Consider the following 18832-nt stretch of genomic DNA (forward strand, 5'->3'; position numbering starts at 1 on the left):
ATTTACAATTGTAGTCTTCACAAGCTGTCTTCATCTCCTCTGCAAAAAGTGCAGTAGTGTTTGATAAGGAAGAAAGAAACACACAATTCTTTTCTTTCCAAAACAGGAGGGTTGAGAATAATTACAATGTTCCCAGAAACAAAGAACTGCAGATTCCGGTGGGATTTTCTCACCCTCTACTTTGTCCGAAGAAGGATCCCGACCCGAAACAACGTCATCCATCCTTTTTCTGATGCCTGACCCGCTGAGTCAAGATGCAGTACTGAACGCCACAGGAGACCCTTCTTCCCTGTGGCTCTCGAACTTTACAACTCCTCCCCCTTCTGTCATGGGGTAGACTGACTCCCCCTCCCCCTCCCCCCATCCCCGCCCTTCCCCAAATCTGTGCACAACCCCAATTTTTCCATTTGTCATTTTAATTTCATGTATTTTATGACTGTTGGCAGATCAATTTTCCTCCTGGGATAAATAAAGTCATATCGTATCGTTACTCCAGCACCTTTCAATTACAATGTTTGTTTGGAATGAGTAAAAAAGCTTCAGGACAAAAAAAAATGTAACTAAAAATCTTGAAGATGTTATATCTTCACCCGTACCATAATATGCTTCAGAGTTGCAACCAGTTTTCATAAAAGGTCTGTCTCGCCATGGCTTTTGAAGTGTATTGATTGTCGTTGATTGAATGTTACAAACCCTTGTGGCCTTTCTGATCGATAGAATTAAAACAACACTATTCTGTCCCTTGTAGGGATTCAGTGTGAGATTGACTGATAACTTTATAATGCAACAACATCACCATGAGCTTCTGTTTGCAAAAGGATAGCGATATGGAGAGGATGTTTCATCCTCAGAGGGCAGTGGAGGCCGGTTCTCTGGATACTTTCAAGAGAGAGCTAGAAAGGGCTCTTAAAGATAGTGGAGTCAGGGGATATGGGGAGAAGGCAGGAACAGGATACTGATTGAGGATGATCAGCCATGATCACATTGAATGGCGGTGCTGGCTCGAAGGGCCGAATGGCCTACTCCTGCACCTATTGTCTATTGAGTCAGGGGCAAGGGAAATGAGAGATATGGACGGTACTTGCAACAAATGAATGAATGCGCAGAATGGAACGATAATCAAGGAAATATGAATCCATTGTTGGCTGTGGGCCACCTCCTGAGATGTTGTCTGGCCCACTGAGTCACTTCAGGTTTTTGTATCTATCCCACGCAGTCACAGGGAGAACGTGCATACTCCACACAGACAGCACCCGAGGTCAGGATCAAGCCCGGGGTCCCTGGCGCAGCGAGACAGTAGCTCTACTGCTGCACATAAGTGCCGCAGTGATGCTAAAAGTGCTCATTTTGGGACCAAGTCTGTATCTTTGAGGAGCATGAGATAGATGTTGGTCATAGAATCTGAGATTTAACTCAGCTTTCGATGGTGGAGAGGCTTTGGAGGAAGATGCGCTAGTCACAACCCCAGAGGAAGCACACAAGTTGTGGAAGGCAAAGAGGGATAGATTACAAGTGCCAAACCCCTGTACATCTCATTACTCTCAGCAGTAAAAAGTCTGCACTGCGGAACCTTGAAACACATGGTTTGTTCCACTTGGTAATTGGATGCATCGTATAGAATGACATTTTATAATACTCACAAGTGTTTTATTAATACGCTATATCATGGGATTTTAGGGGAACGCACAAGCTATTTCAGCAGAATTTAAAATATCTCAGTATGTGGCTTCAACCTAATTAAATTATTGATGAAAACAAAGCTTTATGGGTGACAACTAATAAGCCTAAAAATATATTGCTATTATGGTGCTTGATTTACTTTAACGAGACTATGAAGAGGCAATAGTTTAATTATCTGCTCGCGATCATCTGCCTTCCCACAAGTCAGTTGACCAACGAAGAACCTGTTCTGAATTTATATGGAAGAATTCTGCCTGCTATTTCAATTAAGGATCAAATTATTTAAAAACAAATCCAATTGCCACTGTTGACTCAGTCCTTGTTATCTGCTGATTAAGTAAGTAAGTAAGTTTTATTTATATAGCATGTTTTAAGTCAACTCGCATTGACCCCAAAGCGCTTTACATAAAATAGATAATAAGTTTCCATATCATAGAAAAAGGTTAAAAGAAATAAAGAAAATAGACACAACACATTATAGAGTTCAACACAAACGTCCCCCCACAGCAGAGTCAAAAATTTCCACTGTGGGGAACGGCACCAGAAAGTTAAGTCCCCTTCCTCTGAAACACCTGAGGTCGGTGCCCATTTGTGGCCGTGCAGCCAATCCGATGATTTTCAGGGCCCTCTTGCCGTGAAGATGGAACTCCGGCGTCGGGTGAAACATTCCTCAGCGGCTTGGAAAGTCTGGAGCGGCTGCCTCCTCCCCGGAAACCAGAGACCGGGGCACTCGTAGTCCTCAGGCCGCGCCGGTTGGATTAACTATTTGCAGATCTTACTCGGCCACATGGCTCGACCCCCCATCCAAACTTTACCCATATATGGGGGGGGTTTCCTGGGGTATGCATGGCCTGACATTTGGACTGCAACCCGACTATATATTTAAAGCATTTTGAAGATTGTTTAGTTTGTTTGAGAGATACGGCGAGGAAACAGGCCCTTCAGCTCACCGAGTCCGCGCCGACCAGCGATCACCCCGTACACTAGTTCTATCCCACACGCCAGGGATAATTTACAGAAGCCAATTAATCGACAAACCTGCACGTCTTTGGAGTGCGGGAGGAAACCGGAGTACCCGGAGAAAACCCACGCATGTCACGGAGAGAACGTACAAACTTCGTACAGACAAACAGCACGTAGTCAGGATCGAACCCAGGTCTCTGGCGCTGTAAGGCAGCAACTCTATCACCGCGCTACTATGCCACTGTATACAATGGACTGTAGTAATAATAATAATAATAATAACAATAATAATAATAAAGATAAAGACACAAGAAACTGTACATGCTGGAACATTGACCAAAACACAAAAATGCAGTTTGAAGAAGGGTCCCGACCTGAAATGTCACTTATCCATGTTCTCCAGAGATGCTGTCTGACCCACTGAGTGACTCCAGCACTTTGTGTTCATTTAAATGCTAGAGGGATTCAGCAGGTCAGACAGCATCTGTGAAGGGAATGGAGAGACAGCATTTGGGGTTCGGGCCCTGACTGAATAATTATTCAGGTTGAATAATAATAAAGTGTTTCAAGCAATTTGTGAATGAAATCATACAGTATGCATTCCATTAGTTTAATTACGAGTTCAGTTTAGGATATTGTCACATGTACCGAGGTACAGTGAAAAGCTTTTGTTGCATGCTATCCAGTCAGTAGAAAGACGATACATGTTTACAAAAGAGCCATCCACAATGTACATACACATGATAAAGGGAATAACGTTGGAATGAAAGAATTATACCAAGTGTCCATCACGGGCTCTCACCTCCCAATCGTCGTAGTTGCTGCCTCAAAAAGGCAGCCAGCATCATCAGGTACCCACACCATCCTAGCCACACACTCATTTCACCACTGCCATCGGGAAGAAGGTACAGGAGCTTAAAAACTGTAATGTCCAGGTTCAGGAACAGTTTCTTCCCTACAGCCATTCGGCTGTTAAACACTACAACCTCAAAGAAGCGCTGAACTACATAGAAACATAGAAACATAGAAATTAGGTGCAGGAGTAGGCCATTCGGCCCTTCGAGCCTGCACCACCATTCAATATGATCATGGCTGATCATCCAACTCAGTATCCCGTACCTGCCTTCTCTCCATACCCCCTGATCCCCTTAGCCACAAGGGCCACATCTAACTCCCTCTTAAATATAGCCAATGAACTGGCCTCAACTGCCCTCTGTGGCAGAGAGTTAGTTGAATACATAGACTATTACTATTATTATTATTGCACTATTATTGTGTTTTTTGTCTGTACATATGTGTGCATGTATATATATACTATATATATATATGTGTGTGTGTGTATTTGTGAGTGTGTGTATATATACACACACTGAACATTTTTCTCTCTCGTTTATTATATTATTTACAATGTACTATGTTTACATATTCTGTTGTGCTGCTGCAAGTAAGAATGTCATTGTTCTATCTGGGACACATGACAATAAAACACTCTTGACTCTTGACTCTTCAAGTGTGTGCAGAGTGAAACAAAATGGATAGATCGGCACGTTTCTGACTTGGGGAGAAATTGACTTTGGACGATTCGCAGGAACTTACCCAACGGGGACTGCTTGTACATATAGACATGGAGGAAGCAATCATGGCCTAAATACTGTGTGTTTCCAGCACACTTGTACCAAGGGGCTCCCTGGTGTGCACTGTTCCAACAGAGAACTGTGTAGGAAGGAACTGCAGATGATGGTTTAGACCGAAGATATATAGACATAAAAACACTCCATACAGACAGCACCTTAGAGCTGGAGTAACTTAGCAGGACGGGCAGCATCTCTGGAGAGAAGGAATGGGGGACGTTTTGGGTCGAGACCCTTCTTCAAACTAGTAAGGATAAGAGAAACGAGAGACATAGACAATGATTTAGAGAGATAAAGAACAATGAATGAAAGATATGCAAAAAAGTAATGATGATAAAGGATTAGTTGTTTGTTGGGTGAAAACGAGAAGCTGATGCAACTTGGGTGGGGGAGGGATGGAGAGAGAGGAAATGCCGGAGCTACCTGAAGTGAGAGAAATCAATATTCATACCACTGGGCTGTAAACTGCCCAAGCGAAATATGAGATGCTGTTCCTCCAGTCGAGTCCCTTCTTCAGACTGATCTGAAACGTCACCCATCCCTTCAAACCAGAGATGCTGCCTGTCCCGTTGAGTTACTCCTGGCATTTTGTGTCTATCTTCGGTGTAAACCAGCATCTGCAGTTCCTCCCTACACATTACGAGGATCTGGACGTATGCTAGGGATATCCTAACTCAATGTTGAACTCCTGATTGAAACTCAATGTAAAGTTGGAACCACATTCATTCGAACAAAAAGTAAACAAGTCAAGCCTTGAGATGCCTCTGTACCTGTAAACAGTGTTCGTTATGGTTGAACACCCTTCGGGCTGAACAGTAGTGCAGCGGTAGAGTTGCTGCCTCACAGCACCAGAGACTGCCTTCGATCCTGACTACGGGCACTGTCTGTACGGAGTTCTACAATCTCTCTGTGACGGCGTGGGTTTTCCCCGAATTCTCCGGTTTCCTCCCGCACTCCAAAGACGTGCAGGTTTGTAAGTTAATTGGCTTCTGTAAATTGCTCCTAGCGTGCAGGATGCAACAATGGGAGAACATAGAACCAGTGTATGGGTGATCGATGGTTGGCATGCACTTGTTGGGCTGAAGACGCTGTTTCCATTCTGTATCTCGAACACCAAAAAAAATAAAAACCCTTCTTGGGCATAAAATAATAACCTAATATTTTGAATGCCAGATTTTCCCATTCTATCATGAAATGGCCATATTCTAAGTTTTTTAAATCATATTTCAGCTCCTATTTTAACCAGCCGTACATAAGAATCCGTATTTAATTTTCCATAACATTTTAAAAAGAGAATGTTGACATTGTATCTAATTTACTATTATGGTGCCTCCAAAGCTTTTCCATGTAGTTTCATGTTCTGCACGATGCAATAAGATACGATAGAATTTTTATTTATCCCGGGAAGTGAAATATGAGATGCTGTTCCTCCAGTCAAGTCCCTTCTTCAGACTGACCTGAAATGTCACCCATCCCTTCAAACCAGAGATGCTGCCTGTCTCGTTGAGTTACTCCAGCATTTTGTGCCTATCTTCGGTTTAAACCAGCATCTGCAGTTCCACCCTACACAAAGTGTATCTAACGTCAGGTTTTATTAAACATCTTGTAACTCTGACGTCCAGGATAAGAAAGGAATACGAAATGAGCAAAAATGACCACATTTTTAAAATTTGTTTTTCTGTTTTAATGATCGGATTGTTCATCAAGCTTGGTGAAATTAAATGTCAAATACAGTCCATTGCCTCATAACTTCTGCTTAATCACTTTTACCATTATTCCGAGATTAAAATATAATATGACGGGATAATAATGTCTGTGGATGAATGAAATGGCCCTTTTTAATAAACATTAGTATTGACGCGGAATTTATAGTCCAATTATTAGGCGGTTTCATAGCTATTGATACCTTTTTTAACAACCAAGCAAAAATACTGAACTGCAATCATTCTTGGACCAAAGCAAATCTCAACATTAAATTCTCGTTTCCTTGAAAGCGCCTGTTTGAACTCTATTTGATGCGTTTCAATTTGATAATTTTAGATATACTTCAATAATTGGTGCAGCGGTAGAGTTGCTGCCTAAAGGGCCTGTCCCACGAGCATGTGACTGCATGAGGCAAGCGCAACCTAAAGTGGTCGCTTGAGCCGTACGGCCTCGCAGGCCCGGTCCCACTTCGATAGCCAGAGCCGTATGGAGTTGTGCGGAGCTGGCTCCGAAAAACTGACACTGTTCAAAAATTCCACGTGGCAACGGCCTGCCGGCCCGCAGCCACATTGAGGCCGTATGCACCGCCTCGACGGGCGTACGCACCATCTCTACGGTGTACACACCGTCTCGACGCCGTACGCAACGTCTTGACGGTGTATGCCTAGCGCGAACTTCCCGCGGACTTCGCTCGAACATCACGTCAACTCGTACGGGATCACTCGACCTCCGCCCGGCCCCCGCTTCCGGTTTGGTCGCGCTCGCCGCATGCAGTCGCATGCTCGCGGGACAGGCCCTTTGCAGCGCTTTCAGCACCGGGGACCCGGTTCAATCCCGACTACGGGTGCTGTGTTTACGGAGTTTGTACGTTCTCCCTGTGACCACGTGGGTTTTCCCCGAGATCTTTGGTTTCCACCCGCACACAGAAGACATAGAGGTTTGTAGGTTAATTGACTAGGTGTGTGTGTGTAAATTGTTCCCAGTGTGTGTAGGGTAGAGTTAATGTGCGGGGATCGCTGGTCGGTGCGGACTCAGTGGGCCGAAGGGCCTTTCCACTCTGTGTCTCTAAACATAGAAACATGGAAATTAAGTGCAGGAGTAGGCCATTCGGCCCTTCGAGCCTGCACCGCCATTCAATATGATCATGGCTGATCATCCAACTCAGTATCCCGTACCTGCCTTCTCTCCATACCCTCTGATCCCCTTGGCCACAAGGGCCACATCTAACTCCCTCTTAAATATAGCCAATGAACTGGCCTCAACTACCCCCTGTGGCAGAGAGTTCAAGAGATTCACCACTCTCTGTGTGAAAAGAGTGTGTAAACTAATCTAAACAACTGTATTTACTGACCATACTCAAATCTGGTTTCTTGCCAATAACATATCGCAATAAGTTGGAATGGTGTCACCTTTTTTATTTACATTTTTTTTATTGAAGGTTTTTATTAAAAATGCAGTGGATTCAATCCTTTGGATAAATCTCAGAAACAATTTCAAATCTGAAGCCTGAAGAAAGGTCCCGACCCGAAACGTCACCCATTCCTTCTCTCCAGAGGTGCTGCCTACCCCGCTGTGTTACTCCAGCTTTTTGTGCCTATCTCCGGTTTAAACCATCAGCTGCAATTACTTCCTTTATCATTCTCACACTGTTGTCAGACCAGTTAAAGGGTCTGAAGAAGGGTCCGCACCCGAAACATCACCCATTCCTTCTCTTCAGTGGCGCTGCCTGTCCCGCTGAGTTAATCCAGCATTTTGTGTATATCTTCGATTTAAACCAGTATCTGCAGTTCCTTCCTACTCAATCATTGATTTGAAGCATTGGGCTGGATTACCCTGAAAATTGCTGACAGTTCCAAGTGGGGCTGCCAGCAATTTTATGCTCCAAGTGCCAGCAAAGTTCAGGATAACAGATGTTCCCCACAGTGCTTTGATGTTACTGCTCACACACAGTCCAGCAGTGGTGCATAACGTTGCTGCTTTTCTCCAGTCCTCACACTGATCAGCAAGCCTCCCTGCTGATCACATCCGCTCCACGACTCCATTTACACCTCACGCTGCCTCGGCAGGGTCAGAACACAATCAAGGACGAGTCACACCCCGGCCCATCCACCCCCCCGCCCCCCCCCACACTCCTCATCTTAAGTCAAGTGCTGGAGGAACTCAGCAAGTCAGGAAACAGATAGACACAAACTGCTGGAGTAACACAGACAGCATCTCTGGGGAAAAAGGACTGGTGACATTTTGGGTTGGGACCCTTCGACAGACTCGGGGTCAGGTAATAGGTTAGGTGGGGCCCTCACCTAACTTTACGGCAAACAACGTGCAAACGTGCATGCCCTTGAAGGGAACTGGAGCACCCGGAGAAAACCCACCCAGGTCACAGGGAGAACGTACAAACTCTTTACAGACAGCATCCGTAGTCAGCACATAAAGCCAATCACAAGCATAGAAACAGTCCATGCACAACAGTGGGCAGACTTTGGCGCCTTCATGCCTCCTGCTGCCGACCTAGAAGACTGCAGAAGATTGTGCCTTTGATGTAAAGAATGGCTGAACCTACCATCCCCTGCAAAGTTCAAGTCTTTCCAAACATTAATTGAAAAAAAAACAAGTGAAAATTATTTTTAATTACCAGTTTGTTTGGCATCTGTTTAAAATTGTCCAAAACACGTTTTCAATTGTTTCTCCACAAAGTTTAAACACATTTCCATAGATTTTAACCTTCAGTGACATTTATGTTAACTGCTTATTGTAATTTTTAAACGAACAATGTTTCTTATCTGCCTTGGGACCATAATCCTTCATAAAGATAAATAACAGGGGCGGAACAGTGGTGCAGCAGTAGAGTTGCTTCCTTTCTGTATTTACAGAGCCAGAGATCCGGGTTCGATCCCGACTACGGGTGCCATCTGTACGGAGTTTGTACATTCTTCCCGTGACCGCGTGGGTTTTCTCCGGATTCTTCAGCTTCCTCCCACACTCCAAAGACGTACAGGGTTTGTAGGTTCATTGGCGTGGTAGAGGGGTAAATTGTACCTAGCATGTGTAAGGATAGTGTTAGTGTGCGGAGATCGCTGGTCGGTGCAGACTCGGTGGGCCGAAGGGCCTGTTTCCGCGCTGTATCTCGAAACTAAACTGAGCTAAACTACATCAATGATACTTAATAGTAATGCTGCCGGACTGATCCAGTTCTACATTTTATTCTTCCTCAGGCAACAGATGCTGATTTGGGGCCAAACACAACGTATCGGATAAGAACTGCGGAGGCTAGGAATCTATTTGCTGTCAATCCGCGGACAGGGGAATTGTCAATTTTAGAGTCAGTGGATTATGAAGCTCTGGACACCGCAAATGCGAACTACAATTTTGTTGTCGAGGCAGTGGATGGAGGAGGAAGCATGCCACCAGGATTAGCTACCGTCATTGTTCAAATTAAGGTAAGCCACGTCCATGGGGTGGAATTCAGTGTACGGCGGACACATACTGTGATTTGCGCCCCATATCTGAGGATAGACGTGCTGATCGTGGAGAGGGTCTAGAGGAGGTTCCAAGAATGAGTGGGTTAGCGTATAATGAGCATTTAACGGCACAATGAGGTCCCCCCTTTAAAAGGATGAGGGGGGACCTCATTGAAACCTATGGCATAATGAAGGGCTAGGATAGAGTGGATGTGGAGAGGATGTTCCCACAAGTGGAGAGTCTAGGACCAAGGTCATAGCCTCAGAATTAAAGGACATTTATTTGGGAAGGAGATGAGGAGGAATTTATTCAGTCTGATGGTGGTGAACCTATGGAATGCATTGCCACGGAAGTCTGTGGAAACCAAGTCAATGGATATTTTTAAGGGAGAGATAGATAGATTCTTGATTAGTACTGGTGTCAGGGGTTATGGGGAGAAGGCAGGAGAATGGGGTTCGAAGGGAGAGATAGATCGGCCATAATTGAATAGCGGAGTAGACCTAATGGGCCGAATGGCCTAATTCTGCTCCTATCACTTATGAACTGATGATTACTTAAAATGGACACAAAAAGCTAGAGTAACTCAGCGGGTCAGGCAGCATCTCGGGAGAAAAGGAATAGGTGACGTTTCGGGTCGAGATTTTTCTTCAGACTGTGAGTCGGGGGGGGGGGGGGGGGGGGGAACGAGAGATACAGACGGTACTTATGTCAAATGAATGGAAGATGTGCAGAATGCAACGATAATGAAGGAAATATAGAGCCTTCAATGATCCAACTGGGTTAGGTGACAACGAGTTAATTGCAAAGTATAGGGTGTGATTATTTCATGTTTAAGAAGGAACTGCAGATGCTGGAAAATCGAAGGTACTCAAAAATGCTGGAGAAACTCAGCGGGTGCAGCAGCATCTATGGAGCGAAGGAGATAGGCAACGTTTCGGCCCGAAACGTTGCCTATCTCCTTCGCTCCATAGATGCTGCTGCACGCGCTGAGTTTCTCCAGCATTTTTGTGTACCTGTGATTACTTCATCATCTGTTGTTGCTACTAATAATTTCATGGGTTCTACTGTAAACCTGGACCCCGTGCTTCAAACATATCGGCGGCACAGGGGACACAGCGGGTAGTGCTGCTGCCTCACAGCGCCAGAGACCTGGGTTCAATCCTGACCTCGGACACTTCCTGTGTGGAGTTTGCATGTTCTCAATGTTAGATTAGTTTCCTTTATAATTGTCATGTGAACTGAGGTACAAGGAAAAGCTTTGTGTTATGTGCTATCCAGTCAGGGAAAAGACTACACAAGATTATAATCAAGCCATCTACAGTGTACAGATACAGGATAAAGGGTAGAAATGTTTAGTGCAAGATAAAATTAAGTAAAAGTCATAAGGGGTAGGAGTAGAATTAGGCCATTCGGCCTATCAAGTCTACTCCACCATTTACTCATGGCTGATCTATCTCTTCCCCCTAACCCCATTCTCCTGCCTTCTCCCCATGACCTCTGACACCTGTACTAATTTAAAATCTATCTGTGCGTTAAAAATATCCACTAACTCGGCATCAACAGCCTTCTGTGGCAAAGAATTCCACAGGTTCACCAACTTGTCCGATGAAAGATAGTCCGAGGGTCTCTAATGAAGTAGATAGCAGGTCAGGACTGTTGTGTAGCTGGTGAGAGGATGGCACAGTTGCCTGGTACAGCATTACTCTCGAAGGAGTTAATTAAGACATTGGAGATACAAGACAAAATGTTATCTTCTGCCTTTACAAATGGATGTTAAAAACCTCATGCCACCATTTTGAAGAAGGAGATAGCCACAAATCCTGCCTCTATTTATCTCAAAAACAATATTACTAGAATTACTAAACCATTTCTATGTTGCTTTGCTCTGCTCCGTCAAATGTCCATTCACATACAGACTTAAGGTTGTGATTCATCACACACATGATTCCTGCATCAGTCTTGAATGTGTTGGCATTCACAATCCCACAAGTTATAAGAGTAGAATTAGGCCATTCGGCCCATCATCTCTGCCTCCTAATTCCATTTTCCTGCCTTTTCCCCATAACCCTTGACATCTGTTCTAATCAAGAATTTATCTATATCTCTGCCTTAAAAATATCAACTGACTTGGCTTCCACAGCCCTCTGTGGCAATGAGTTGCACAGATTAAACTCCCTCTGACTAAAGAAGTTCCTCCTCACCTCCTTTCTAAAGGAGCGCACTTTAATTCTGAGGTTACGACCTCTGGTCCTAAACTTTCCCACCAGTGGAAACATCCTTTCCACATCCACTCTATCTGTGCCTTTCATTTTTCTGTATGTTTCAATGAGGTCCCCCCTCAACCTTCTAAACTCCAGCGAGTAGAGGCCCAGTGCTGTAAAAACATGCAAATTACACAATAGACAGTACGTGCAGCAGTAGGCCATTTGCCCTTTCAGCTAGCACCGCCATTCAATGTGATTATGGCTGATCATCCACAATCAGTACCCTGTTCCTGCCTTCTCCCCATGTCCCTTGACTCCGCTATCTTTAAGAGCTATGTCCCTTGACTCCACTATCTTTAAGAGCCCTATCTAAAGGGCCTGTCCCATTTGGCGATTATGCCGGTGTCATATCAGTGTCGCCAAAAGATTTTGAACCTTTCAAAATCCAGCGGCGACAAAAAAATGGCTGCGACACTTGAAAAAACACCGTGCGTCATAGGTCATCATGCCACGTCACCGCCGCGTCATACGTTGTCACGCCGCATCGCGCCGCGTATTTCTCGGTGATATAATACGTCAGTCAATGATGCCGGCAGTCGCCGAAGAGGTCGTCGTGGGAAAGGCCCTTAACTCTCTCTTGAAAGTATCCATAGACCCGGCCTCCACCGCCTTCTGAGGCAGAAAATTCGACAGATTCATAACTCTGGGTGAAAAGGTTTTGCCTCATCTCCATTCTAAATGGTCTACCCCTTATTCTTAAACTGTGGCCCCTGGTTCCGGACTCCCCCAACATCGGGAACATGTTTCCTGCCTCGAGCATGTCCAATCCCTTAACAATCTTATAAGTTTCAAATAGATTCCCTCTCATCCTTCTAAATTCTAGAGTATACAAGCCCAGTCAATCCATTCTTTCAACATAAGACCTACTTATGTCTTATCTTGGCGAAACTCTCACCAATGGCATTGATTATCACATCAACGCAACGAATTGCAGATGCTGGTTTACACAAAAAGAGACACAATATGTTGGAGCAACTCAGTGGTTCAGGTGGCATCTACGGGAGCCATGGACAGGTGAACCTTTCAGGTCAGGACCTTTCTTTGGACATTATCACACCAGGTCCATGTGACCTTAATTTTCTTGCAAAGCCCACACTGGAGGTCAAACCCCTGAGCCACTCTACCATTGCTGATCATCCAACATTACCTGAGCAGCAAGGTGGCGCAGTGGTAGATCTGCAGCCTTACAGCGCCAGAGATCCAGGTTCGATCCCGACTATGGGTGCTGTTTGCACCGAGTTTGTATGTTCTCCCATTGACCACATGGATTTTCCCCGGGTGCTCCAGTTTCCTCCCACATCCTAAAGACGTGCAGGTTTGTAGGTTAATTGGCTTCGATACAAATTGTTGATTCCCTAGTGTGTAGGATAGTGCTAGTGTCGCCCAATATGCTTCTCCTCATAACCCTTGACAGCCTTACTAATCAAGAATCTACACCTTAAAAATACTCACTGACTTGGCCTCCACAGCCGTCTGTGGCAATGAATTCCACAGATTCACCACTCTCTGACTAAATAAATCCCTCCTCACCTCCTTTATAAACGTACAACCTTTTATACTGAGGCTGTGCCCTCTGGTCCTAGACTCTCCCCACTAGTGGAAACGTCCTCTCCGCATCCACTCTATCCAGGCCTTTCACTATTCGATAAGTTTCAATGAGGTTCCCCCACATCCTTCTAAACTACAGCGAGTACAGGCCAAGCGTTGTTAAATACTACGATACAGCACAGGGACAGGCCCTCTTTTCGCACAAAGGCCCTGCTGAACATGAAATGAAGATAAACTAATCTCATCTGCCGGCACATCATCTACATCCCTCCATTCCCTTGCATATTCACGTGTCTATCTAAAAGACCACCTCAGGGACCGGTCCGGTGAATCTTTGCGGCAGCGCTTTCATGCCAGCAACATCCATTTTTCCAGTAAGGTTCATAAGTACTGGGAACAGCATAAGGCCATTCGGCCCATCAAGACATTCAATCATGGCCGATCTATCTTTCACTCTCAAACCCCATTCTCCTGCCTTTGCCCCAATACCATCTGCGATACTCCAGCTTTACGGACTGGTTGCACCTCTTGGATTACAACGGTGTTTCTGCTACCAAAGTGGTCCATTGCGCGTGTGGTGCTTTCAGAAGCTCTGAAACGGTGAAAAAACGCTCATCAATGCAAGCCTTTTATTTGGCACAAAGAACAGGGCGGCCATGGCAGCACAGAGGTAGAGTTGTTGCCTTACAGCGCTTACAGCGCCAGAGACCAGGGATCGATCCTGACTACGGGTGCTGTCTGTACGGAGATTGTACGTTCTCCCCTGAGTTGATTTTCTCCTAGATCTTCGGTTTATTCCCACACTCCAAAGACGTATAGTTTTGTCGGTCGTTTGGCTTGGTAAATCTAGTGTGTGCAGGGCAGTGTTAATGTGTGGGGATTGCAGGTCAGTGCGGACCCGGTGGGCCGGGGGACTTGTTTCCGCGCTGTATCTCTCTGAACTAAACTAAACTAAACAGCTCACCTCTCCTAACAATAAAAAACTTGACCCCTTGACATTCATATTACGACACTTTAGCGAGGACAAGCCAAAGGGTTGGCATGGACATGGTGGGTCGAAGGGCCTATCTCTGCACCACATGATTCCATGACCCACAGAAGTCCATGCAAGGACAGCTCCCGGTAATAGCTGACTACACCCTGATTCCATATTTTGTGGCTCAGCTTGAAATAATAAAAATTATAATAAGAGATTTGCTGTGTCCAAAACCAGCAAAGAACATGATAATTGTAGGCTGCTTGGATCAGTAAATCACCTTTTCTAGGCAGGGGTGATTTCTGATAAATCAGCACTAATGCTTTGCCTGAACACATTATAATTGAAATGTGTATTTGGAGGCGGTTTACGGAAAATCTTTTCCAAATCAGCATATTTATATGACAATTAATGCAGTTTGCGTATGAAATGCTTCTGTGCAAATAAACAGGAATCATTCTGATTTATCTGTGCCACTGGTAAAGCTGCTATTAAGTTTATTACAGTTTGCTGGGGAATACCTAATGAACTGAAGCGTTCACCTGCATTTGCTGCCGGAGTTCATAATACAGTTATAGAGTCACAGAGTGGTCCAGTGTGGAAACAGGCCCTTCGGCCCAACTTGCCCACACCGGCCAACATGTCCCAGCTACACTAGTCCCACCTACCTGCATTTGGTCCATATCCCTCTAAACCTGTCCTATCCATGTACCTGTCTAACTGCTTCTTAAACGTTCGGATAGTCTCAGCCCCAACTACCTCCTCTGGCAACTCATTCCATACCCGCACCACCCTTTGTGTGAAAAAGTTACCCCTCAGATTCCTATTAAATCGTTTCCCCTTCACATTGAATCTTAAACCTGCAAGATAATTGATTAGTCCAGGGAAATGAATAGATAAATAGATGTGGTGGTGGGGAGGGGTTTGATTAGAATTTTTTGTGGACTAAGTGGGACCCGTTGGGTCCCATGTTCACACGGGAGGGCTGGTCCCCCAACGCAATATTCCACCTCTCCACCAATTCCATTGGGAGGGGGTGGCTTACTGGGCTAGTAAGAACATTGTGGGACGAATGGATTCTTGGGTTGGCAGCTCAGTCACTCAAGTCTGGTGTGCTGGCAGCTCACTCACGGCTGGTCGGCTGGCAGTTGACTCACGGCAAGGCCACTAAATTCAAATGCAGTTTCATACCATTTCAAGCAGGGTGCAAGACTACCAAATTCAAGTGCAGTTTCATGCTATTTTGAGCAAGGTGCAAGGCCACCAAATACAAGTGCAGTTTCACACCTTTTCAAGCAGGGTGCAAGGCCACCAAATTCAAGTGCAGTTTCATACCATTTCATGCAGGGTGTAAGGCCACCAAATTCAAATGCAGTTTCATACCATTTCATGCAGGGTGAAACCACCATAAAACCACACAATACACCACAAAACACCACATAAAAACCACACTCGCAGTTCAGTAGATATTCAGTGTGGTCAGTTGATTCACAGCTCAGACAGAGAGTCGTGACCTCTTCCGCCCCATCTTGCAGAGACTGAGCCACGCCCACACTTCCGGGTTTTATAGCCTCTCCCACCAGAAGGGGCGTGGCCTTCATGGCGTGATTGACAGGAGAGAGAATCTCAACATTTTTTAAACACTAATAACTCATTTATTTTTCATCGATGGGAAAAATCCTCTGTACCTGATGAGCGGAGGGGGACTGAGTAAAATGGCCCGAAATCACTGGCGTAAGTGGTAGTATTTTTCTAAAATCAATATACATTGCAGACAGGAAGTGGTCAAGTTTAGACTTTTAATCATTTGCCTTTTGAAAACCACCACATTTGCCTTTTCAAAACCACCACATTGGCCCTTTCATAACCAACCACCACCATTTGCTTTGCCTTTTCATAACCAACTACCACCATTTGCTTTGCTTTTTCAAACTAACCACATTTTCATTTTCAAACCACATTAAGGGCACTCACAGGTCAGTAAAACCACACTCACAGTTTAGTAGGCATGTGTTCAGTGTTCAGTTGATTCACAGCTGTGACCTCTTGCTTCCCCATCTTGCGGCGACTTAGACACGTCCACACTTCCAGGTTTTATAGTCCCTCCCCCTCCCATAGGAAGGGGCGTGGCCTTCATGCCATGATTGACAGGAAAGAGAATCTCAACATTATTAAAACATTAATGTCTTTTATTTTTCAACGATGGGAAAAATCATCATGTCCTACGCAGCGGAGGGGGACTCATACACAAAGATGGCCAAAAATCACAGCCGTAAGCGGTAGCGTTTTTTCTAAAATCAATATGCAGTGCAAAAAGGAAGTGATCAAGATTTGAGTTTTAATTATATAGATATTACATAGCAATATCTGATTTAGTCATGGTTAGCAAGCTTTCCATGCACAATAGACACAATAAGCAGGAGTAACTCTATGAGTCAGGCAGCATCGCTGGAGAAAAGGAATAGGTGACTGAATACAGACTGAAGAAGGGTCTCCACCCTAAACGTCACCTATTCCTTTTCTCCGGAGATGCTGCCTGTCCCGCTGAGTTACCCAGAGCTTCTTGTGTCTATCTTCGGTTTAAACCGGCATCTACAGTTCCCTCCTACGCTTTTCATGCACAGTGATGTGTAATGACCTTCCCCACCCTCCAAGGCCCCATGAGAAGGCAATGCCTCAAAAAGGCAGCCAGCATCATCAAGGACCCACACCACCTTGGCCACGCAATTATTTCACTCCTGCCATCGGGAAGAAGGTACAGGAGCCTGAAAAACATGACCACCAGGGTCAAGAATAGCTTCTTCTCAGCAACCATCAGGCTCTGGAACACTACTAACCATGTAAGCCACGAACTTTAGACTTCAGAGATACAGTGGGGAAATCGGCCCACCGGGTCCGTGCCGACCAGCGATCACCTCGTACAGTAACACTATCCTAAAGTTGGCACAATTTTATAATCTTACCTACACCAATTGACCAACAAACCTGAACGTTTTTAGAGTGTGAGAGGAAACTGGAACACCCGGAGACAACCCACGCGGATCACGGAGAGAGCATACACACTCCATACAGACAGCACCCGTAGTCGGGATCGAACCTGGGTACTGGGTCTCTGGTTCTGTAAGGCAGTAAATCTACCGCTGCGCCTCCCCGTGCCTCCCCATTTAATTGGATTGCATGCAAAACAAAGCTGTCCACTGTACCTCAGTACACGTGACATTAATAAACCTAAACTTAAGTTATTGTATGGCAGAGATAGACACAAAATGCTGGAGTAACTCAGCGGGACAGGCAGCATCTCTGGATAGAAGGTGGGTTAACTTGTTTCTAAAGCCGCACGCTTCTCCAGAGCTATTGTAAGTCAGTTTACCTAGTTCTCGGACGGGTATTAAGCTAAACCATCAACGTAACTGCGAGCATGATTTACAGAACTGTGGATGCATGTTCCCGGACTGATATAGTAATATAGGTCAAATCAATAATCTTCAGGCTGATTCAGACAGGCTCGAAGAAAGACTTTGTGATTAGAAATTATCCTTAGTGCTATAAATCTTTAGATGGAATATTGTCGTAATATTTATATCACATTGAAGTGTCTTTTCTTGGTGAACTGACATCTGCAGTTGCTTGTTTCTACATATTAGCTCAGGGTAATGGATTAAGAAATGGGCCTTGGTCAATTCTTGTTCACTTGTCTTACTTGCAGCAGCACAACACATATGTAAACATAGTACTATGTAAAAATCAAAATGCCATAATAAATAACAAAAAATGTAAATTTAAATTGAAAATATATATATATATATGTCCTGCATGAGGTTGTAAGAACCTTATATATATATTTACACACATCACACATCTGTGTCAAGTCAAGAGAGTTTGTAGTTATGTGTCCCAGATAGGACAATGAAATTCTTGCTTGCTGCAGCACAACAGAATATATATATGCACATCTTTGGAATGTGGGAGGAAACCAGAGAATCCGGGGAAAACCCACGAGGTCACAGGGAGAACATACAAACTCTGTACAGACGTCAGGATCGAACCCAGGTCTCTGGCACTGTAAGGCAGCAACACATAAGCCTTGACCGGGCTTGGCTGGCTTTACCTTGCACTAAACGTTATCCCCTTATCGTGTATCTATGCACTGTGAATGGCTTGATTGTAATCATGTATTGTCTTTCTGCTGACTGGTTAGCACGCAGAGGAAAGCTTTTCACTGTACCCCGGAACACGCGGCAACAAACTAAACTGATTCAGTAGACCAAGGGGCCTGCTTCCGAGCTATGCCTCTAAACTAAACTAAAAGGCATGTTGGACTCCGTCAGACTTGTTAGATTACTTAAACATGACAGAGATCGCAGAACCAAGTAGGTCATTCACAGACAAACTGGAATCAGAAAGTAATTTCCGTAAGTGGCCATTGCCCTATACAATGCCTGAAAGTGATGTGAATTAGACCGTCTACTGTTCGTCAGGTGGGAACATGTTTGGTTTCTGAGCGAAGATGACACTAGCAGTTGTAGAGCATAAATTGCCTGTGTGTCTGATGTGCAAGGATTGCTTCCTGTAAGGTCCCATTGTTGACTGTAAAACCCATCTCCTTG

At 44.8% G+C, this 18832-nt stretch overlaps 1 protein-coding gene across 1 annotated transcript in view; it reads left to right on the top strand.

Moving 5' to 3' along the window:
- The window catches only part of pcdh15b (protocadherin-related 15b), a 1024406-nt gene that overhangs the window by 824188 nt on the left and 181386 nt on the right, over positions 1 to 18832 (top strand). The window contains 1 exon segment of the mRNA XM_055647246.1: positions 9191 to 9415. Within this exon segment, the coding sequence (XP_055503221.1) occupies positions 9191 to 9415 (225 nt within the window).

Source organism: Leucoraja erinacea, chromosome 15, assembly GCF_028641065.1.
Source record: "Leucoraja erinacea ecotype New England chromosome 15, Leri_hhj_1, whole genome shotgun sequence".
Taxonomy (NCBI): Eukaryota; Metazoa; Chordata; class Chondrichthyes; order Rajiformes; family Rajidae; genus Leucoraja; species Leucoraja erinaceus.